The sequence below is a fragment of the Manihot esculenta genome, chromosome 7 (genome assembly GCF_001659605.2).
Source record: "Manihot esculenta cultivar AM560-2 chromosome 7, M.esculenta_v8, whole genome shotgun sequence".
NCBI classification, from domain to species: Eukaryota; Viridiplantae; Streptophyta; class Magnoliopsida; order Malpighiales; family Euphorbiaceae; genus Manihot; species Manihot esculenta.
In genome coordinates, this window is record NC_035167.2 from 14,182,981 (window position 1) to 14,206,522 (window position 23,542).

General features: G+C 39.8%; 1 protein-coding gene across 2 annotated transcripts; it reads left to right on the top strand.

Annotated features, from left to right (window-relative positions):
• The first annotated feature begins 16,452 nt into the window (after positions 1-16,452).
• On the top strand, positions 16,453-22,772 carry LOC110619661 (triacylglycerol lipase 1). Of its 2 annotated transcripts, XM_021763192.2 has the most exons (9): positions 16,455-16,758; positions 17,116-17,226; positions 17,830-17,970; positions 18,130-18,240; positions 18,325-18,468; positions 18,551-18,591; positions 18,700-18,776; positions 21,747-21,842; positions 22,299-22,772. In XM_021763192.2, exons 1-9 carry the CDS (start codon positions 16,603-16,605, stop codon positions 22,616-22,618), a joined length of 1,197 nt encoding a protein of 398 aa, XP_021618884.1. In that variant the 5' UTR covers positions 16,455-16,602; the 3' UTR covers positions 22,619-22,772. The 2 variants fall into 2 exon arrangements, with proteins under 2 accessions (XP_021618885.1, XP_021618884.1); XM_021763193.2 differs by lacking the exon at positions 17,830-17,970 and having other exon boundaries at positions 16,453-16,758.
• The last annotated feature ends 770 nt before the right edge of the window (positions 22,773-23,542 follow it).

Sequence of the window (23,542 nt, forward strand, 5' to 3'; positions counted from 1 at the left end):
CTGCTCCTTGTACATTGCTTATGTGAGACGGCACGGACTTCGTGAGGATTCATTAGCCCTCAGAGGAAAGACCTGGAACAGCCTTACGAGGACCAGGCATAAAGACCTGGAACAGCCCTACGGGGACCAGGCACATGATACTCCGGTATCCCAGATGAGATAGAGGGAGTTTTGATCCGTCCGGCCGAGGTTATGTGATTATGTGTTGCATTCCATGAGAGCATGTTTTATCACCTGTATTTGCTTATTCTACTCACTGGGCTATCGTAGCTCATCCCTCTCCCCTAACTTCAGTTGTGCAGGTTCAGAGATCAGAGAGAACTCAGCAGGGTACAGGAAGAGTACAGAGTGGTGTAATAGCTAGTGTGGACATGTAAATGTAAAGAGATAGTGTTTATGTATATGTACAGTGTATAGAATGGTGCTTGATTTATAAGAATTGTAATCCCTTTGTTGAGTCACATGATCAGTTTATGTATGTTTTTTTTTATTGTTGTATGTTTATGAGCAAACCAGGCTTAACATTATGAGATTGATCCGCCTAGAGCCATGAGGAGCTCTAGTAGGGATTGGTAGAGCACAGAGAGAGTGCATGCACAGGTTAAGCCTTGGAATAAAGAAAAGTTTTATGTTTTTACAGCAAATGTATGATCATGTATGGGATTTCACAGGTATACAGACAGGATAGCAGGCTTACTACGGGTCCCGGCGACCTTAAGTCGATCTGGATCCTAGTGCCGGTGGCAGTTCGGTTTTCGGGCTGTTACAGATTGGTATCAGAGCCCTAGGTTCATATGGTCGGACCTATAGAGAGAGTTGTGGGCTCATAGAGAGGTTTAACAGGTCAAGCACCATAGGAAAACATGTCCACTAGGATAGGATGTCAGTCCTGTCTATATGCTGATGTGCAATGCCATGAGTTATGCATGTGCATTTGTTTGATGTGTTGCTTATGTTTTATGTGTTTGTTGTTTCCAGAGAGTGACGATGCGAGGAACTCGTCGATCCGCGAGATTGACAGGAGTCCCACCTGTAAGTGAGGGAATCAGTTCCTCCACCACCACCTCCTGAACCAGTAGCCCCTGTTGTGGAAGTACAGCAACCCAGTTCTTCAGGGGGAAGGAAGGTGAAGATGACCGAGTACTTAAAGTTGGATGCTCCTAAATTTAATACAGGAGATGATCCCTTTGAGTATCTCAGTGCAGTCAGAATGATAACAAGTGAGTTGGGAGCAGATGATGGTAGAGCTATTGAGATGGCAGGGTTCACTTTAAAGTGTAAGAAAGCTAGAGAATGGTTCAAGAACTATGTGGACCCGAGACTTGAGAGTATGTCATGGGAAGAGTTCGCCAACGAATTTGCTGGATGGGCTTTTCCTGACAGTTCCAGGGAACTAAAAGTTGTGGAGTTTGAGCAGTTGCGACAGACGGAGGAGATGAGCGTTGATGACTATACAGATAAGTTCCTGGAATTGTTGCCATATGTCGGTCAGGCATATGAGACAGATCAGAAGAAGGCAAAGAGATATGCCACAAGGCTTCATCCCAGGTATTTCTCTTTAATTCTTCATGCGGAGAAGGAAAGTTTCCACTCTATTGTGGATGCTGCTAGAAAGATGGAGGCCAGTGCCATAAGTCAAGGTGTAGTCAAGGCACAGTCTTCTGGTGTTAAACCAGGTTCCTCCTCACAGAGTACAACAAGTGCAAGTAAGAGGAGATGGGAGAAATTCAGAGGAAAGAGAGGCAAGTTCTGGAACAGGCTTAAGTCGGGTCTGGGAATGAGTAGTGGCTCCAGTTCTGGCGCAGATTTTCCAGTGTGCAAGAGGTGTGGCAAACAGCATAGAGGAGCTTGTCAGTTGGGATCCACAGCCTGCTATAGATGTGGGCAGGAGGGACATTATGCACGGGAATGTCCTCAGGCGACTTTGGTTGCACCATCCCAGCAGATGAGTACGGGCAGTGTAGTACAGCCAGTAGCTTCAGCCATACCACCAAGTAGTGGCAGAGGAAGAGGAAGAGGGGCAGCCTCTTCATCAGGGATGGGTTCCCGAGGTGCAGGTCCGTCAGCCCCAGCACGGATTTTCACCCTGACTCAACAGGAGGCAGACACGTCGAACACGGTGGTGTCAGGTAATCTCATCATTGGGTGTTCAGAGGTGTATGCTTTAATGGACCCCGGTGCTTCTCACTCTTTCATTTCTTCTAGAGCTGCAGAGAGGTTGGGTCTGATGGTGTCTGAGTTAGAGTGTCCTCTATGGGTCAGTGGACCCAAATGTGATCCATCTTTGGCAGAGTCAGTCTGTCGGTTCAGTCCAGTGTGCATAGAGAGTAGATACCTTCCAGCTGACCTGGTGGTTCTAGAGTTGACAGATTTTGATGTCATTCTAGGGATGGACTGGTTATCTACGTATGATGCTACCCTGAACTGTAGAGATAAGGTAGTCAGTGTCAGAGACCAGGATGGGTCAGAGTGTGTCTTCAGAGGAGACAGGAGAGGGACACCTAGGGGTTTGATATCAGCCCTCCAGGCTCGTAGAATGTTAAGGAAGGGGTGTCAGGGGTTCCTAGCTTATGTGAGAGAGCTAGACAGTCAGGTTAGGGAACCATCCTCAGTACCAGTTGTTAGCGACTTCCCAGATTTGTTTCCGGAAGAGCTTCCAGGACTGCCACCGGATAGGGAAATAGAGTTCGAGATTGAGTTGATGCCCAATGCCAGACCGATCTCTATTCCTCCCTACAGGATGGCACCAGCAGAGTTGCGAGAGTTGAAAGAGCAGTTACAGGATTTGGTAGCTAAGGGTTTCATCCGCCCGAGTACCTCACCCTGGGGTGCTCCAGTATTGTTTGTCAGAAAGAAGGATGGACCTCTTAGACTTTGTGTCGACTACAGACAGTTGAACAAAGTCACTATTAAAAACAAGTATCCTTTACCCAGGATCGATGATCTATTCGACCAGCTGGCAGGAGCAGGTTGTTTTTCGAAAATAGATCTGAGATCCGGATACCACCAGTTGAAGATCAGGGAAGGAGATGTATCCAAGACTGCTTTCCGAACCAGATATGGGCATTATGAGTTCCTTGTGATGCCGTTCGGGTTGACTAACGCCCCTGCAGCATTCATGGATCTCATGAACAGGGTTTTCAGGGAGTACTTAGATCGTTTTGTGATCGTCTTTATTGATGATATCTTGGTGTACTCCAGGAATGCAGAGGACCATGCCCAGCATCTGCGGATAGTGCTGCAAACCTTGAGAGAGCATGGCTTGTATGCCAAGTTCTCCAAGTGTGAGTTCTGGCTAAGGAGCATTTCCTTTTTGGGACATGTTATATCAGAGGACGGTATAGCCGTAGATCCCAAAAAGGTAGAGGCAGTAGCCAACTGGCCTACACCCACTACGGTGACCGAGATCAAGAGTTTTCTGGGTTTGGCAGGCTACTATCGGAGGTTCGTTCAGGACTTTTCGAAGATAGCTGCTCCTATGACCAGACTGACCAGAAAGAATCAGAAGTTTGTGTGGTCAGAGGAATGTGAGGAGAGTTTTGTAGAATTGAAGAGACGGTTAACTTCAGCACCGGTGTTAGCGCTGCCGATCAGTGATGAAGATTTCACAGTGTTCTGTGATGCATCCCGAGTGGGATTCGGTTGTGTGTTGATGCAGAATGACAAAGTGATAGCTTATGCTTCTAGACAACTGAAGAAGCACGAGCTGAATTACCCGACACACGATCTGGAGATGGCAGCTGTGATCTTTGCACTTAAGATGTGGAGGCATTACCTCTATGGGGTAAAATGCGAGATCTATACGGATCATAAGAGCCTGCAGCACATCTTAAGTCAGAGAGAGTTAAACTTGAGGCAGAGACGGTGGGTAGAATTGCTCAGTGATTATGATTGTAAGATCCAGTATCACCCGGGTAAGGCTAATGTTGTAGCTGATGCCTTAAGTCGAAAGTCACTTGGCAGTTTATCCCACATTGCAGTAGAGAGAAGACCGGTGGTGAAGGATTTCTACAAGCTCGTGGAAGAAGGGTTACAGTTGCAGTTATCTGGTACCGGTGTTTTGCTCGCACAGATGAGAGTGACCCCAGTGTTTCTAGAGCAAGTGGCTCTGAAACAGCACGAAGATCCCGAGTTAGTGAAGATTGCCAGGACTGTTCAGTCGGGCAACAGTGCAGAGTTTAGATTTGATAGTGAGGGGATTCTTCGGTACGGTAAGAGGTTATGTGTACCAGATGATAGCAGTTTGAAGGCAGACATTATGAGGGAAGCTCATAATGCGCGGTATAGCATTCACCCAGGAGCTACCAAGATGTATCAAGATCTGAGAAAGGTGTATTGGTGGCCAGCAATGAAGAGAGAAGTGGCACAGTTCGTGTCAGCCTGCGAGACATGTCAAAGGGTGAAGCTAGAGCACCAGAAGCCGGCTGGAATGCTTAACCCACTGCCGATTCCAGAATGGAAATGGGAAAACATAGCTATGGATTTTGTAGTGGGCTTACCGGCGACGTCTAACAGACTAGACTCCATCTGGGTGATTGTGGATAGACTCACGAAATCTGCTCACTTCATTCCCGTCAGGAGTAACTACTCTGTGGACAAGTTAGCACAGGTGTATGTAGACGAGATAGTAAGGTTGCATGGAGTTCCAGTGTCGATAGTATCAGATCGAGGACCTCAGTTCACCTCCAGGTTTTGGCGGAGTCTGCAAACGGAAATGGGCACAAGGTTGGATTTCAGCACTGCTTTCCATCCACAGACAGACGGTCAGTCAGAGAGAACCATCCAGACCATTGAAGATATGCTGAGAATGTGTGTGTTAGACTTTGGCGGTTCTTGGAGGCAGCATCTACCTCTGGTGGAGTTTGCCTACAACAACAGCCATCATGCTAGCATAGGGATGGCCCCTTATGAAGCTTTGTATGGGAGGAAGTGCCGAACACCTGTTTGCTGGGAAGAGGTAGGAGAGAAAACTCTTGCAGGGCCAGAGTTAGTTGAGATAACCAGCAAGTTAGTGCCTATCATCAGAGAGCGGATCAGAACAGCTGTAAGCAGACAGAAAAGCTATGCAGACATCCGTAGGAAGCAGCTAGAGTTCCAGGAGGGGGATATGGTATTGCTTAAGGTGTCTCCGATGAAGGGAGTGGTTCGGTTTGGAAAGAAGGGTAAACTAGCCCCACGGTACATTGGTCCCTTTGAGATCTTGCAGAAGATCGGGCCTGTATCGTATAAGCTAGATTTACCGGCTTCTATGGAACAAATTCACCCGGTATTCCATGTTTCTATGTTGAGAAAGTTTGTGTCAGATCCAGAGAAGGTTCTGAGTGAACCTGAGGTGGAAATCTTAAGTGATCTCACCTATATAGAGCAGCCAGTGCGGATTCTTGACACCCAGATCAGAAAGCTGAGAAACAAGGAGATACCAATGGTGAAAGTTTTATGGAACCACCACAACCTAGAAGAGTGCACTTGGGAGACTCGGGAGTCCATGCTCCAGCAATACCCATATTTGTTTTGAGGTTAGTGTTTCCCCTTTTCTCTGTGTTTATGTTGTGTTAGGGACATTCGGGGACGAATGTTCTTAAGGGGGGGAGAATGTAATACCCGGCTCGAGTCCGGCATCGGCATTCCTGTAGTCCGGTGAAATCTCGGGTGTCGGAACCCTCGCGAAGGGTAATGCATATGTTTTCCAAGGTATTTTCACTTGTTTTCATGTTTTGAAGTGTGAGAAGCATTGAGTTTTGAAAAGAAAAGCAACAAGGGAGAAATGCAAAGGTTCGGCCGCCGAAGGTCACTTTCGGCCGCCGAACATTGCATGGTTGCGGCTTCACGTTCGGCTGCCGAAGGTGGTCTGGCCAGCCACCTATAAAAGAGCCAAGGGTCGGTGGAAGGAGATTATTTCTCCTCCACTTGCAGCCAGAGGTGAGTTTCAGCCTCTCCCCACGTTGACTTTCATGTTTTCCATGATTTTCATCAAATCTTTCAAGAGTTTTAAGAGTTTTGGTGATTTATGAAGGTTTTGAGCAAAAGAACCAAGGTTTGAAGCTTGGAGCTTTGGAAGAGCTTTTCTTCATATCTCCACGTTAGGATCCTTCATCCTCAAGTTGTGTAAGAGGTAAGTGAAGATCCTGAGCTTCTTTGTTGATTTTGAAAGGTTTTATGAAGTTTGTATGGGTAGTTTGCATGTTTAGGTTTAGGTGAGGTTTTTGGTGATTTGTGGTGCTCCAGCATGATTAAGTGTTATGTGCTATGTTTGTTTGGGGTTTTAGGATAGTTTTAGACCCCTTTGTGCATATATATGTGTATATGCTAGTTGGGAGTAGTTGAAATGCATGTTTGTAGGTTTTTGGGCAAAGTTTGCATGAAACAGAGCAGGGTTCTGTCCTTCGGGCAAAAACCAGGTTCGGCCGCCGAAGGAAGGTTCGGCCGCCGAACCCTTTGTGGAGGCAGTTCGGCTGCCAAAGGTTGCCCCCGAAAGCTAGGCTTTCGGTTTAGAAAGGGACTTTCGGCCGCCGAAAGAGGGAGTTCGGCCGCCGGAAGTGTGTGAGTTTCGTCTCTGGACGAGACCTTCGGCCGCCGAAGGTGCCGCCGAACATGCTTGAGTTTCGTCTCTGGAGTAGGGTTTCGGCCGCCGAACCTGCCGCCGAAAGTGCCCTGTCCAGCTTTCTTTTGCATGTTTTATGTGTTGGTTTTAGGATCGTTTAGAGGGGTTTTTGGGAGTTTCGTAGAGATATTCTTGAGTGCGTTTAGTCCCTCATTTGAGTCCACCTGTGTAGGGACGGACCAGAGGAATCAGGGAGGTCAGCAGTGAGTCCAGTGTCAGAACCTGCAGAGTCAGTGCAGAGATAACCAGGTGAGTGGAAATTAACTTAATGTTTTAATATGAGAACTGATATTTTATCATGCTTCATGCATCATGAATATGCTTTAGGGTGAGTGCATTAGTGTACACAAAGATGATGCATTGCATTTATCCTTGTACTTGGCACTGCTCCTTGTACATTGCTTATGTGAGACGGCACGGACTTCGTGAGGATTCATTAGCCCTCAGAGGAAAGACCTGGAACAGCCTTACGAGGACCAGGCATAAAGACCTGGAACAGCCCTACGGGGACCAGGCACATGATACTCCGGTATCCCAGATGAGATAGAGGGAGTTTTGATCCGTCCGGCCGAGGTTATGTGATTATGTGTTGCATTCCATGAGAGCATGTTTTATCACCTGTATTTGCTTATTCTACTCACTGGGCTATCGTAGCTCATCCCTCTCCCCTAACTTCAGTTGTGCAGGTTCAGAGATCAGAGAGAACTCAGCAGGGTACAGGAAGAGTACAGAGTGGTGTAATAGCTAGTGTGGACATGTAAATGTAAAGAGATAGTGTTTATGTATATGTACAGTGTATAGAATGGTGCTTGATTTATAAGAATTGTAATCCCTTTGTTGAGTCACATGATCAGTTTATGTATGTTTTTTTTTATTGTTGTATGTTTATGAGCAAACCAGGCTTAACATTATGAGATTGATCCGCCTAGAGCCATGAGGAGCTCTAGTAGGGATTGGTAGAGCACAGAGAGAGTGCATGCACAGGTTAAGCCTTGGAATAAAGAAAAGTTTTATGTTTTTACAGCAAATGTATGATCATGTATGGGATTTCACAGGTATACAGACAGGATAGCAGGCTTACTACGGGTCCCGGCGACCTTAAGTCGATCTGGATCCTAGTGCCGGTGGCAGTTCGGTTTTCGGGCTGTTACAGTGCTGCACTTGGATGGGTAGGGGAAGATGGATACATAGGATATGGTGGATAGTAAGGAGGATAAGGCATATATGGCATGTAAGGAGGATATGGGACAAAACTCGAGTACTCCGACATACCTCCCATCGGATACTCTGGATAGCCAAAACCTGAGGTCTGAGCGCCTCCCTGCGACTCTCCCATACCTTCCTCAAATCTACCGATACCCATACTGTCATCTCTAGACTGATCAATCTCCATAGCCTCTCTCCTTTCCTCTGATCTTCCTCCCCTAGCTGTACCTCTTCTGCTCTCGTCTACAGACCTTCTAGGGTCTATTGACGTACCTTCCCTGCTAGATCTCTGAGACCTTGCCCTTGGCAATGCAGGAGGACGAGCAGCTGTTCTCTCACTCTCTGGTGGGACTCCAGTCAATCGAGCTGATCGACGAGTTCCTCTCATCTTTACTCTCTGGAAAATAACACAAAAGATGGCACTTTAGCACATAAACATCACATAGCAATAAGGCACATGCATAACTCATGGCATATCATAGCAGTAACCAGATAGGACTCAAGACCCTATCCTAGTGGATATGATTTCCTATTGTGCTTGACCACTTCTAACCTCTATGAGCCCGACACTGTCTCTATAGGTCCGATCATGTGAACCTAGGGCTCTGATACCAATCTGTAACGACCCCAAAATGGACCGTCACCGGCGCTAGGATTCAGGTCGGCTTAAGGCCGCCAGAACCCGTAGCAAGCCTACTATACTCTCTGTGTACCTGTAAATCTCATGCATGATCATACATGCTGTGAACAAATAAAAACTCTTTTCTCTGTACCAAGGCTTAACCTGTGCATGCACTATCTCTATACTCTGTACTCTGTCCCCCCTGACTAGAGCTTGCTCTAGATGGGTTAACTCATACCTGTTAAGCCTGGTTTTTCACATACTCTGTAAAACATATACATATACAGATCATGTACAGAACAACAGATTTACAACACAAACAACTAAGTCAAGCACATCTGTAACTGAAAATATAACTATTACATCTCTTTAACATTACATGGCCACTCTACACTATTACATTTCTCTGTACTCTTTCTATGCTCTGCTGACTTGCCCTGTACACTGTACACTGAACCTGCAAAACTGGGGTTAAGGGAGTGGGATGAGCTTTATAGCCCAGTGAGTAGAACAGTAAAACATCTCAGTAAAACATGATCTCATGGAATGCGTCATAACACAGTCAAACCACATCAAGAGTAAACCTGTCACCACATAGTCCCAGTAACTCTGTGCCAGGGCGTAGAATCGAGCACCTGGTCTTCCTGTCATATAGATATATGTGTATATAACACCTCTGTACTTACCATTGCCAGGGCGTAGTCAAAGGCTCCTGGACTTTACTATAACTGCCAGGGCGTAGTCAAAGGCTCCTGGTCTTTACTATACCTGCCAGGGCGTAGTCAAAGGCTCCTGGACTTCCTGTCTGAGACTATTGGATCATTCAGCATTCACCCACATCAACAATAACTATGCAATGCAACATATTCGTGGATACTAATGCAATCAACCTATTGCATAACCATGATGCATGAGATATGCTAAAACATTCCATTGTGCAATTCAAAGAGTTAAGTTTAGTTCCACTCACCTCTGGCTATCTGGACTGACTGACTCTGCAGGCTCTGAAAACTCTGGAGCAGCCCTCACTGCTGCTCTCTCTGGTTCCTCTGGTCTGTATAGATACAGATAAACTCAAATGAGGGACCAAACTAACTTATGAACAATTCTATTAAACTCCCCCAAGAATCCCCTTAAACTCACTCTAACATCCATGCAAAGCATGCAAAGGAAAGCTGGACAGGACACTTTCGGCGGTAGGTTCGGCGGCCGAAAGTCCTCTCCAGAGACGAAACTCAAGCACCTTTGGCGGCCGAACTTCCACTTTCAGCTGCCGAACCCTTTCGGGGGCTAGTTTCGGGGGCCAAAAGGCACTCCAGAGACGAAAGTCTCTAACCTTTGGCAGCACCTTCGGCGGCCGAACTTCCCTCTAGAGCCGAAAGTCCAAAGGCTCGGGGGCAAGCTTGGGCAGCCGAAGCCACCTCCTCACATCGCCTCAGGGGTTCGGCGGCCGAATGTACTTTCGGCTGCCGAACCTGAGTTCATCAGCAGGGCAGAAACTTGCCCTGCCTCTCGCCAAAAGCACCAAACTCCCCTCCAACTTCACACCTCACTTCCTCAACTTGCATACACTCATGTATATGCTCACAGGGGTCAAAAACTACGTACAAACCCCAAACACACAACTCAAATAACACAAAAACAAGCTGTACACATAAAATCATCAAAAATGCTCAAAGAACCCTATTCATGCAACTCTCTCCATCAAACCCCATAAACCCTTCAGAAAACATAAAAACAAGCTCAGGATCTTCACTTACCTCTTGAAAACAGGTAGATGAAGGATCCTAACGTGGAGTTTTGGAGCAACTTGCCTTCCAACTCTCCAAACTTCACAACTTTGAGTTTTTAACTTAAAACCTTCAAAGAATCATGAAAACTAATCAAATCGTTGCATGATTTAATGAAAACATGAAAGAATACTCACAAAGGACAGAGTTTCACCTCAGCAAGTGAAAGAAACGATGCTCTGACCGCTTCAACCGACTGAGGGCCCTTTATAGGTGGCTGGCTAGACCACCTTCGGCGGCCATACGTGAAACCGAAAGCCATGCATGTTCGGCGGCCGAACCTCAACTTCGGCAGCCGAACCTGGCTTTTCTGCCTTGGTTCATTTCACTCAAAAACTCAGTTCTTAATGCATAAAACTTAATGAACAGATCAAAACATTTAAGAAAAACATAAATCAACCCTTCTAGAGACTTCCGACATCCTGGATCCCACCGGAAAGCAGAATTTCGATGCCGGACTCCCGCCGGGTATTACAAGTCCCCCTAAACAAGACATCTTATACTAGGCCACAAGGCGGGTATCTATCAGGCCACCTAACCTGGGTGTTAGTCTCGCTAAACAAGGCATCTTATGCTAGGCCAAAAAGCTGGTATTTGTTAGGCCACCTAATCCGGGTATTAGTCCTGCTAAATAAGGCATTTTATATCAAGGCCACAATGTGGTATTCGCTAGGCCACATGACCAGGTGTTAGTTCCGCTTCACAAAAAATTTAAAAGGTATTTTATGCCAAGGCCATAAGGAGGGTATCCACCAGGCCACATGACCGAGTGTTAGTTCCGCTTCATAAAAAGTTTAAAAGGCATTTTATGCCAAGACTATAAGGCGAGTATCCGCTAGGCCACATGACCGAGTGTTAGTCCCGCTTCACAAAAAGTTTTTAAGGCATTTTATGCTAAGGGCACAAGATGATATTCGCTAGGCTACATGACCGGGTGTTAGTTCCGTTTCGCAAAAAGTTTCTAAGGCATTTCACACCCAAGCAAGCCACAAAACGAGTATCCACCAGGCTAATAATCTTGTTATTAGTCCCGCTAACTAAACATTTTATGCCAAAACCATAAGGCAGGTAATCGTCAGGCAAGCCACAAGGCGGGTATCCGCCAGGCCATATGTCGGGGCATTAATTTTTCAAGTCATTTATTTCATGACCACCAGTTAGGCTAGTGACTGGGTATTCTATCTGTTTGGCAAAGCCTGTTTTAGTCATTTTCTGGAAAGGGCAATGATTACCAAGCTCTTTTTTTATTGGGTGTTAACCCCTTAGCAATTTTTTATAGATTGTTTAAAGTCTTTTTTGGTTGGACGAGTTTTATGGTCGAGTACCGACCATACAAGAACTTGGTAAAAAAATAAATGGCAAGACACAAGAGGAGATACTTTTATTACATAACAAAAATTACATGGGATGAGAGATATCTTCAGTTTCCTCCTCTCGAATCTCTATTATATTTACATTTTATACATATGTTACATTTTCTAAGGAGACTCGTCGATGTCTTCAATCCTTTCTTCCTCTCGCTCATCCTTGCCCTCCTCCTCTGGAAAGATATCATCTATTCAAGAAAACTTCTCAGAAGGAAACCGCTTCACCAACTCATTCTTGACCGAGTCTTGGACCTTGATGAACATCTCCCCTCCCCGAGCCATTATCTCTTGAAGTTTTACTTCTAGTTCAACGATCCTGGTAGAAGCAGACCGAGTCTCCTCAACCTGAGATTGCAGCTCCTGGACTTGGTGTCTGAAGGTAGCCACCTGGTCCTCAAAAGTTTTAGCCCAGTTCTCAGAGGCTAGTTTTAAAGTGTTGGCCTCGTCTAGGTTTAATTGGAGTTTGTTAATGGACTCCAGCGTCTCCTTCATTGTACCCTCTACTTCCTTAATCGAGCTTTTAGCCTCGAGCACTCCTCCCATAGAAGATTTTTGTCTGCTTGCTTTGCCTCAAAATCTCGCCTCAGAACCTTATCCCACTACTTGGCCATGTATGCATATAAGGCGCTCTCCATCGCGGAGTGGATGATATTGTCGTAGAGATCATCTATCTCGACAGCATTCAAGCGATGACAATCCTTAGGCTACAGGGCGTTCTTAGCTATCAGGATAGATACTTGGGGCTCCTCGAAAAGAGAGGTTGTCCATAGGGAATCGAAGATCCACCTTCAGCTGCTCTTCGTAGACCATGATGGTATCCTCCACAGGATCTGGTCATCTACATGAACGCTTAGAGATGGAGCAAAGACGCAGAAGATTTCTCGAGAGATGTGGTATTGATCGTGTAAGTAGTCTACGTCTTATCAGTTAGTACGAAAGGGATGTCGTTGATCAGGATGCTTTCGATCTCATAGACTGCCTTTACTGGAACAATGGGTGTCAGAACACGAATGGGGCCGTCAGAGGAGGAGCTTGAGGCAGAACTTCCACCAGAGGAAGAGGAAGAATTGTTCCTATTTATTGCTATGAGAGAAATTATGAAAAGGAGTTACATTGAATAAGGAGTCTGTAAATAGAAAAGAGGAGTGGTCGAGTCTTTTTTAGAAGCACAAAAGTCAGTTGGAAGCAAAAGTGGTTTTCAGATGAGAAGAAGGGTGTTTACAGGACAGTTTTGACGGCAGGTTTTGAATGCGGCTTGAAGAACAGGACAATCATCATTTATGATCAGGAGCAGGCAGAGCAACACGAGTATGGAAAGCTAATCTAGATATGCCATGTGCCCATGATCATAAAGACAACTGTTATCTTTGAATTTGAAGAACCGATGACCAATAGGAGGACCTCTAATGTAACACAATAATCGCCCAAAGTAAGTCATGAGTTGTTATCATAAGACAAGGCCACGTGACAAGGGTTTGACAAGCCGATATGCAGTCCCACCCGTGGAGAGGAAGACACGGATACTGTAGCACCCGGTTCTTCATCAAGGCTTGCCCTCTCCTGAAGAGGTCGAGTCTTCTCATAAAGTTACCATTAGCAAGCACAATCCAGCAAATCCCCATTATGCCTATAATCACGAGATCCCCTATCAATTAGCTGGCACTAACTGGATTTTCAGAAGATGCGATAATTAACTCCATCTTCTTACAGTATAAAAGCTAATGATCGTAGAGACCAAGGTACATATTCTTACACACATACTCTTGAGTTCTAAGCAATTCCTTACATTTGTCCTTTTTGTCAGTTTTCTGACTTGAGCATTAGAGTGGCTGCCATAGGCGCCAACCATCTCACATTCTCTTTCTTGCAGAGTGGCCAATCATAGCCTCCTCAGCCCGGCGAGCTCGCTTAGGTGGTGGCCCGGTCGTAACAGCAACAGCTTTACCTTTTCGGGCAGCACTTGCTGCCTCGGCGAACTTTTTTCGTGAACTGACCATATCTACATATAGCAAAAAGTGAGTAGGTAAGACAGTTTAAAGTACAAAAGAAGTCTGAAAAGAAAAATACCCCACTCGCTAGCTAGGGAGGTACTTTCTCCAAGGTAGGAAAGGTTGTGTGGATGAGGACCCCGAGCTTGACTCGCCTGGAGATGGCTCTATCAAGATAAAATGGCTTTCCTCACTGTCTTAGTGATTTCTATTTTCTGAGATGTGGCCATCATCTGAAGGAAGTCCAAAGCCTCTTCCTCGCTCCTTCATGACTGGACTCTATCCTTTCTTAGCTCCACATATACATTTCAGCTTGTTCGAAGGGACCGAAACCCCCAGACACCTGGTGGCGGAGGATGAAAAATTTATTCTTCCACCATTTTAAAGATTTGAAGCATCATCATGTTGATGTTAACAAGAAGGTGACAAATTTTGAAGCTCTGCCGTTGGTCGTAGAAATTGCTTCCTTAGAGTGGGAGAAAAAGGAGAGAAAGAAATGACAAAGAATGTTGAGCCGTAGAAATTGTTGTGGGAAAAAGTTCTAAAGAGACCCACAACTTTTCCTGTGGAATAAAAGGGTTTCGTAATCAATAACAGACAGCATGGGGAGAACATTTGCTTTCGAAATGGCTGAAGAAGAGAGATGGAAGTTACAAGGGAAGGAGCAACTACTGATATAATTCCAAGTAACAGTCCAGAATCTTGTATCACTCAATTTGGAGGTCTATCAATATAATTTATTTCTTTATTAGTGTTGGTTTTTTTAAAAAAAAAAATTAAAATTTTATTGAATATACAAAAATAAGAAGAAAGTAAAAAAAAATTACTTAGTTTTACTCATTTCACTTTAAGATATTTGATTCAATTCGTATCAAAATAATATTTTATGGTACCGAATTATTAGTAAAAAGTGACAATATTAATGTGGTAACTAAAATATAATTATGAATTAATATTTTTTTATAATATTTTTAAGAGAGAAAGTTATATATATATATATATATATATATATATATATATATTATGGTTTCATTAATTTTTCACTTTAAAATTTGTTATTCAATTTATATCAAAATAATAACTTGTGATATGATTTTCACATCAGTATCTTTTAACAATACTAGTACTTGTCATTGTTTTAATAGTGCGATATCTAAGACAAATCTTGAATGTGAAAAAATAATGAGAACATAGAGTAATTTTTGTAGTTTCTCCAAAAAGAATATAGGAATCTATCTTTAGTTAAAACTAGAGTGGGTTTTGTAATACCTTCGTGTTGATCAAGATTATTTTTTTTTATTAATCACTGGGTAAATTCTTTTTTGTTAATGAAGAACCATCTACTTAGTGGAATCCGATGGCGCACACAATATACAGTGTGAAACTTTATGGATGAATTTATATTCATAAAATGACAATAAAGTGATATTAATTTTTTTTTTTAAGAAAAAAAGAACGCTAAATCTCTAAGGAACAAAGTGCAAATTTACTAATCCACTGCCGTTACAAATGAAAAGAGAAGTTAACTTCTACAGAAGACCCAAATAACATAGAATGAGCTCTCTTTGATATTAAATCATTACAATCATTCACTTTTTTATAAGGAAATTCTTAGATGAATCAAGTGCAGCATAGATCTAAAAGATATTAAAGTGAGTTGATATGGTTTTTTATGAGGAGATCCATTTATTTATATTTTGAAAATACTTTATTCCATAGTAAAATTGAGATAAATATTTACCTTTCTTTATATATGTATTTGAACGCAATAGAACATTTAGGATAGGATTGACAAGTACTAGGATTATATTATACATGTAGTAAAGTATTGGGATATCATTAAAACAAGTATTGAAATTATGTCATACTATAGTAAAAGAGAAAAAAGGACATGTAAAAATTTATTTATAATTAATACTGTTGGCTAAAATTTTATCCAGTAAAATGATATAATATTAAAAAATAAATAGTGTAACAAAAATAAAATTTATCTATCTACTTGAGTAGTTGATGGATGTACCAGATTAAGTTAAAAGGTATATAAAAATTATTTCTTTCTCTACCCATAATAGTGATGCACGTTCTTCCTAAATTCAAGAGATATTAGGATTATTTTTTTTTAACAAATCTCATTATTTATGTAGAATCAAGAAGAGTTAAGGGTTCTCTTTTTGAATAAAAAAAGCTCATGTTAATTTTGTGTTAGTGTTAGGTATACTTTTTTTTTTTTTATATGTGAGATTTAATTTGTTTAAAATCCATTATTAGGGTGATAGAGGTTTACATTATGTTTATACTTATTATAATTAAAGATTTATTTTACAATAGAAACTTAAAAATTTCATCTATTATGTAGAACAAATGTAGGTATAACAAAATGTACAAGGGAGTTGAGACAGGACGGCAAAAGCTAATCTTGATTAATTTATTGAATATATTGGTGATAAAAAGGAGTCAACAAATAATACTATAATTTTCTTACTGTACTTGTATAAACACTTTCTGTGCATGAAATTAAAGTCTCCATAACAGAATCAATATTCTCATGGCACCAAAAGCATCTTCCATGAGGCATCCTCTTTTGTGTGGAATTTGAATAAGCTCAAAAACCAAAAGGAGAGATATCATAATAATTGAAATTTTGTGTGCTAAAATGTAATATTATGGGTTGAATTTCTTAATCTTGAATCTTCGGCCGTGTGGTTTTTAAATACAATAATATTTGCATGATAAAGAAAAAACAAATGAAATTTAACCCATGCATACTTAAGTGTCAGAAAACGTTTATGCCATCAATTAACAGCTGGCTGAAGCAAGGAAGCGCTTTAATTGCTAAAAACAATCACGCTAATGTGCCAATTTGATATTGTAATAAACGCGCTCCTTAGAGCGAGTGGGATAAGCTCCCAAATTCAACTTACTCAAACAAAGATTATCCCACTCTTCCATCCATTTCTTCACTTCCTCAGTTCCAGCCTTACATCTCAAGGCATTTGTTTCTCGCGCCTATTCAATCCAATCCAAGAAAATGGGGATGACAATTCTGGCAATAATCTCTCTTTTAATCTTCACAACCTCCGGAGAATTCACCACCGACGAAGCTAATCTCCGGCGCCGATCAGCGGGAGAGACCTTATGCAGTAAGCTCATCGAACCCGCTGGTTACCCTTGCACCGAACATACTGTACTCTTTCTCTCACTCTCTCTAATAACTTAGTTTCTTGAGTTATATTTTTCTGAGTAAATTCTGTTCATTTCATGAATGTCACAGCTTCTTGAAGATTTTGAATATATTTATTTTTGCTTCTATTTCTCAAGCAACCAAAAAAAAGAAAAAGAAAAAGAAATCTAAAATTACCTTCTTTTTCTTTTTTACTAATCGGAATTCCATGTAACTTATTTCAATCAAGTGAAATTTTATTTCTGCAGAATTGGGAAATCGTTCGGAGCTTGTAGGAATTTAATTTTCTTAATGATTAGGTTCTCTCTATATATGTGTTTTTGTGTTCTGGGGTTGCTGATATGATTTTACCTTTTTCAGATACAAACTAAGGATGGTTACTTATTAGCTCTTCAACGTGTGTCGTCTCCTAATGGGAATATAAGGCTGCAACGTGGCCCTCCTGTTCTGCTTCAACATGGACTCTTTATGGTGAAATTCCTTCCTATTATTTTTACTGTTCTTTTCTTTTGATACATGTGATTTTGCATATTCAGTAAATTCTGCTTTTTATTGATAAAAATCCTTGAAGGATGTGTCCAACATAATATAAATGCCTTCTTTTTCCTGTTATCTTTCATGATACTGCTTTTGCTTTAAATTATAAGTCATAGATTATATATTCTATAAGTTGTTTGTAAATTTATTTCTTTATTTGCACATCTTTTAGTTTTTGATAACTTAAGGTATATGTAGTTTACTTTTCTTAATTTAAGAGAAGTTTCTGAATCCAAGTTAGAATTCATTTTTTATCATTTGTTCGTTGGTCTGTTTAGATTTCTTCCTTTCTTGGGTACATCTTCCAAATAAAATCAATTGTTGGCCTTCTCTAATCTATTCTAGTTTCTTTATGAAAAAAAAAGCGTGCAGAAGGGGTATCTTGTAATCTAATTTATTGAGAAGGACAAATATGATTTGCTGTTGATGCCCATAGCATGGCATTGATATGTGGAATTTGCTGAATACAATGAGGGGAAGCTTAGTTTCTCACATTCTTAGACCTCATTGTGTTGCTCATTTTGAAAACCAAAACAGGCAGGTGATGCATGGTTTTTGGACTCTCCTGAGCAGTCATTGGGCTACATCCTTGCACGTCAAGGCTTTGATGTGTGGGTTGGAAATGTACGTGGGACATTTTGGAGTTATGGGCATGTATCTTTGTCTGAGAAAGACAAGGTAGTCAGAATGTATAAAATATGTCTTTATGTTTTCTGCTTCTGTAACTCTAATTACCCTATGGCTGGTTGTGCATATTTTTCAATCCACATTTCAGTTGACCGTTGTATTCCCATACTGTGGCTGTAGTCAGAAACTCAGAATGTCTTTTTCTTGCAGAATTTTTGGGACTGGAGCTGGCAGGAATTGGCTCTATGTGACCTTTCAGCAATGATGCACCACATATATTCAACAACAAACTCCAAAATTTTAGTTGTTGGACATTCCCAGGTCTAATACATTCTCAATTACCTCTTGGGGCATTGACATTTTCTCTTTTATCTCAGTATGCACTTACTTATAATTCATTTACAGGGGACAATCATGTCTCTGGCTGCTCTTACTCAGCCAAATATAGCAGAAATGGTTGAAGCTGCTGCTCTTTTGTGTCCAATATCATACCTGGAACATATAAGTGCTCCACTTGTACTTCGAATGGTTGGGTTACATCTTGATCAGGTATACTTTGGTCTCTATTATTTGCATTTTCTTGCAGCTGAGCTTGATGTAATAATGATAATGTTATTTTCTTCTCCGACAGATGGTTCTGGCCATGGGCATACATCAACTGAACTTTAGAAGGTTTTATTATACTTCTCTCATATTTTGTCTTACACTTTTTGTTTATGTGGTCTGAGTTTTAATTATATAAACTTCACTCGTTTTATGATTTATTTTATTTGTCTGCAGTGAAGTGTTGATTAACCTTTTGGATTCCATGTGTGATGGTCATGTAGATTGTGATGACTTGCTGACTTCCATGACAGGTCATCACTCTATCTCTCTCACTAATACAATGTTCATTTTTCTATGCTGCTGGTGAATTTATTGTCTTTATTTTGCACTTTGTGCAATACTGATGAGGAAAGAGCAAAAACACTCTAATTAGACATAAGTTTAATTTGACAATTTTCTGTTTTCTGATTTAAGCACACTATTAAATTAAATTATTCTGTAAGATTTGTCTTTTTCTTCACCTTAGCGGTCATGAATGATAATTTTGATGGAGGCCATGGTTTCTAAATATAACCAAGTTGCGAAAGGGATATTAAGCAAGTATTTTGAGATTTCAAAACTGGGTTTCTGTAGGAAAATGAAAGCCTATGCACGGTTATTATTAGTTCATGATTGAAAAGATAGCTTCCTGTGGTTCTATTTAATACAATTGGAGCCCATTTTAATCAAATTATGTTCGTTATATGATATTTAATAGGGGTGATGATATTATGAGTTTGGATTTATGCATTTATTGGATAATTAATCCTACTTGGTGGCTTGATGACGGGTGTCGAATCCGTCAATTTAAAATTCACTTCCTTTTTCTAAATTGATAAGAACTTGTAGGTAGGGTAAGTGAGTATCTATTCTACAAAGACGTTAATTCTGTTTAATTTAAATGACCAATTTGAAATAGAGAAATAGTTTAATACGAAAAAGTGAGAAGAGAGAGTTTTTTTTTTATGAAAGTGGTTGTGCTTTGGGCAAGCCAATTAAAATAAACTTAATAGGAAAAAAATAATAATAAATAATGCAATTGAAATTGAGAAACAAATAAATAGTTAAAACTTTCAGCTGAATGTAATCAAATTGAGGTATTTTGCAGATGATCATTGCTTAGAAAAATAATTCATGTTATTATCTATTGTTTGGTTATAGTGGTCAAACACGCGAATCCTACCAATTCTTCTTTATGAATAAATTAATTCGCTTCGCGCTAAATTAATTTCTAATCAACTAAGAACCCCTACACGCGTGTAGATTTAATTAGTCAACTGCATTAAGAGAGAAGAACCCAAACTTTATCAATAAAAACACGCGATTTATTTAAATCAAATCTGCCAATTTCTTAACATAAACTAATATGTTAATTGCTACTTGTTACTAACCCAATTAAACAATTACGGATTTAATTAAATTAATTAGTTGTAGGTTATTTTCCTAAGAGATTCAATAGGCCTCTTGAATTCTCAAGAAAACAACAATGGAGGTGATTTTATCCTTTAATTCTCTTCATCTAATTCTCTTCATCTTTTTCTATTTTTTGTCAACAATGGGGAGCAGCAAGAGAGGAAATGAGAGTGAGAGGTAGAATATGATTCCCTAGGTTTAATGCAAGGAGCTTTTATATAGGCACCAAAAGATAAAACTTAATAGTTTAAAATAAAATCTACTACTTCTATCTTATCTCTATCGTAATCTTATCTCTATCCTAATCTACAATTGATTTTGATTCAACTTGACCCCATTTGAAGCTAATCTTATCCTTGCTTAGGTGGCAAAATCTATCTTATCTTCCTATCGCCTTGGGCTACAGGTTTAGTCAAGGTTGTAGCCCCAGTATAAAAAATCCTTTAATTCAGCCTTTTTTTTCTTCCTATTCTCAACTTCTGCTCACAAACCTGTCCAAAATTAAATTCAAATTCAAATTAAATATTTATATCAAAATTATAGTAAAATCAATGAATTAAATGAGAAAAAATTGTGAGTTTTGCAACTCATCACTTGAAACCGTTCCTGCCAATTTGGCTCGAGTCTTGCATTTATAACTTGGAATCACTTCTTTGTGTCATCTTGTCCACAAATTTTTGCCAATGCTCTGTTATGATTTTCAGGTTAATGATCTTTAGATTCCTAAGCATATTCTTAGTAGTTTGCCACTTCTAGAGATAAAGGCTGGATTCTTTGAACTGAAGTTCTCTCATCAACTTCCTGTTAGGCTTCTTTTCAACAGAACCTTAAGTGTCTTACCTTGTTGAGAACTGCTATGATTTCATTCTGCAGGGCAAAAGGATACTGATATCAGTGCATAATGTATATCCCTGCAGTTCTGCACCAGTCCTTTTAATATAGATCTGTCTTTCTGTCTCTGTTCATATTGACATGCACACTTAGGTTACCTAAGGTATCTATTTAGTTTCTGCAGGACTATGCACTTGATATGTTACCTGCTGTTCCACATGCATAACATCCTTCTCATACCTCCAGTCTGTTCTTAACAACCATATCTGTTGAAAATTTGAAATGCCTTTAGTTCTGTAAACTCCAGTTTAATAAATGTTGTATAAATATAGAGAAAAAGGGTCATATTCTACCCGAGAAGTGTTGAAATGCCATGTAGCATTTCTGCTTGGCTTGCATGTGAATGAAATGACATAAATGGCTTTTCTTTATCCTCAGGAAGCCTCTCTTTCTTCTTGGTCAGAATAGGTTGGAACCTTGTGCGAATTATGAGATCAGATTAAGGTTGCCTTTGACATGAAGCTAAGATAAATAGAATTAAGCTTTTGTGAAAAATTTTGAACAACTAGACCAAAATTTTCTAGTGCTGCACTTTGCTTTTGGAATTTTGGAGAGTTTTGAAGTCAATTATCATTAATTTTATCTATTCCTCAAGTAAAGGAACTAGACATGGTTATCTTGGGGTATAGAGTTGTGAAAGACTAGATAAAACATTTAATTCTAATCAGGTACTTTAAGAGCAGATTATGGTATCTAAATCCTCTAGTTGTGATGCTTGCTTATTTTATAAAGCCTGAATGTGTAAGTCTTAGATATGTCCAAAGTTTGAGGCAATAGTAAAATTCAGAGCAAAACAAAAAAAAAAAAAATCTATAAATGCAAGCATATGTTTGGCTTACTAATTTGTGGAGAGGGTAAATTAAATGAATATGGTGTTATGCTATATTTTAAAGTTCAAACGAATGTATTGTTTTACCTGGGATTTTGTAAAATTGCAGGGCAGAATTGTTGCCTTAACAACTCACGGGTGGACAACTTTCTTGAATATGAACCTCACCCGTCATCTGTGAAAAATCTTCGTCATCTTTTCCAGAGTATGCTCCATACTTTCTTTTAGTAGTTGTATGTGCCACTTCCAATGAAGTTCATCTTTAAAGTTTTGCAATTTGTTTTTGTTTTTTTTTGGCTTTTTAAATACTTCTATTATGATGTTTGATCAAATGAGTTAAACTGTCCAAAAGCTTATTTGGAACTAGCTATCATAAATTTGTGGAAATTATGGTAGTCAATCCTTTAGTCTCCACCTCATTTTATTTGTTTGAAAGAAAGGGATTCAGCTCTGCAAAAACGTATGGTAATGGGATCTTGTATATACATAAATAAAAGGAAAAAGTGAGATGAAAGCAGAATAACCTGAAGTTGGATGAGACTTTCTATCTTTTGTTCTTTCCTCCTATTCTAGACAAATAATATGCGTTTTAATAGGAAATTAATTTATTGGTAACGTATTCTACGAATAATTTCTCTCTGCTTTTTCTTGTGCTTGGCAGTGATTCGTCAGGGCACTTTTTCCCAATATGATTACGGAATATTTAAAAACCTGAAGTTATATGGTCAGGTGAAACCCCCAGCATTTGATCTTAGTCAAATACCCAAGTCGTTGCCATTATGGATGGGCTATGGCGGCTATGATGCTCTAGCAGATGTTGCAGATGTGGAACACACTCTTAAGGAGTTGCAGACCAAACCTGAGTTGCTTTATCTGGAGAACTATGGTCATCTAGACTTCCTCATGAGTGTACATGGAAAAGAAGATGTTTTTGATCATATGATTAGATTTTTCAGGTCACTGGGCAAGTCTAGTGCTTGAATTGGCTACTTTGATATGAGAAAGCTCCTATTATGTGTGTATTTTACTAATTTGTGTGCATATATTGTAACAAATCTTTCAAATCCTTTTGTAAATGTTGATTATTGATTAGCAAGAAAGAAATTATAGAAGGAAGAAAAAGGTATTACTATTATTTTTCTTTCTCTGATTTTATCTTTATATTCTATAGTAGCCAAAACAATTTCAATTATGCAAGCGGTGAATGAAAAATAATTTTTATTTAGGAATGCATCAGCAGGTAACTAGCCAATAAATAAAGATGTCACTTCTAGTTGATTCTCCTTTAGTGCCTTGCAATAAAGGTTGTGCGGTTTGGGTTTCTCTTTGCATCGAAATCGAATTGAAATGTCGGTAAAGCTTGGGTTCAGTCTTCGATTCTTGAAGTAATTGTATGCGTATACTTTTATAAAAAGGCATATTTATATTATCATTTAAGTGTTAAATTAGTTATTAATACAAATTATATTATATATATTGTAAATTTAAATATATATAATTAATTAAGCATGAAAAATAGTATATTATTTAATATATATTTTAGTTAAAAAATTGTATAATCTTTAATTATGTGGTATAATATGTAGTACACAATTGAATTACTATAAATAAAGTAATATAATTGAAATTAAAAATGATAAAGGTGATTTAATATTATAACTAAAGTAGTTAAGAAAAGTAGGTAAATAGAAAATAATAATAAATTGTAAATTGTGTATAATTATAGTATGTATGATATAATTATTATAATATATATATAAAAAATTATAGAAAAACATTATATAATTATAATATCTACAATTTTGGAAAGATTTCGATTTAATTCTTAATGAAAAACTAGAACTACAGTTCACTACAGCTAAGAACTGTGCAAACCCCAACCTGGCAGTGTTTCTCTCTATCTAA

Bases quoted from the DNA above. Each gene is read 5' to 3' on its own strand.
- LOC110619661 (XM_021763192.2), top strand. From the start codon at position 16,603: ATGGGGATGACAATTCTGGCAATAATCTCTCTTTTAATCTTCACAACC. The intron at 17,227-17,829 runs GTGAAATTCCTT...AAACCAAAACAG, and splicing joins TTCAACATGGACTCTTTATG to GCAGGTGATGCATGGTTTTT. The intron at 18,469-18,550 runs GTATACTTTGGT...CTTCTCCGACAG, and splicing joins TTGGGTTACATCTTGATCAG to ATGGTTCTGGCCATGGGCAT.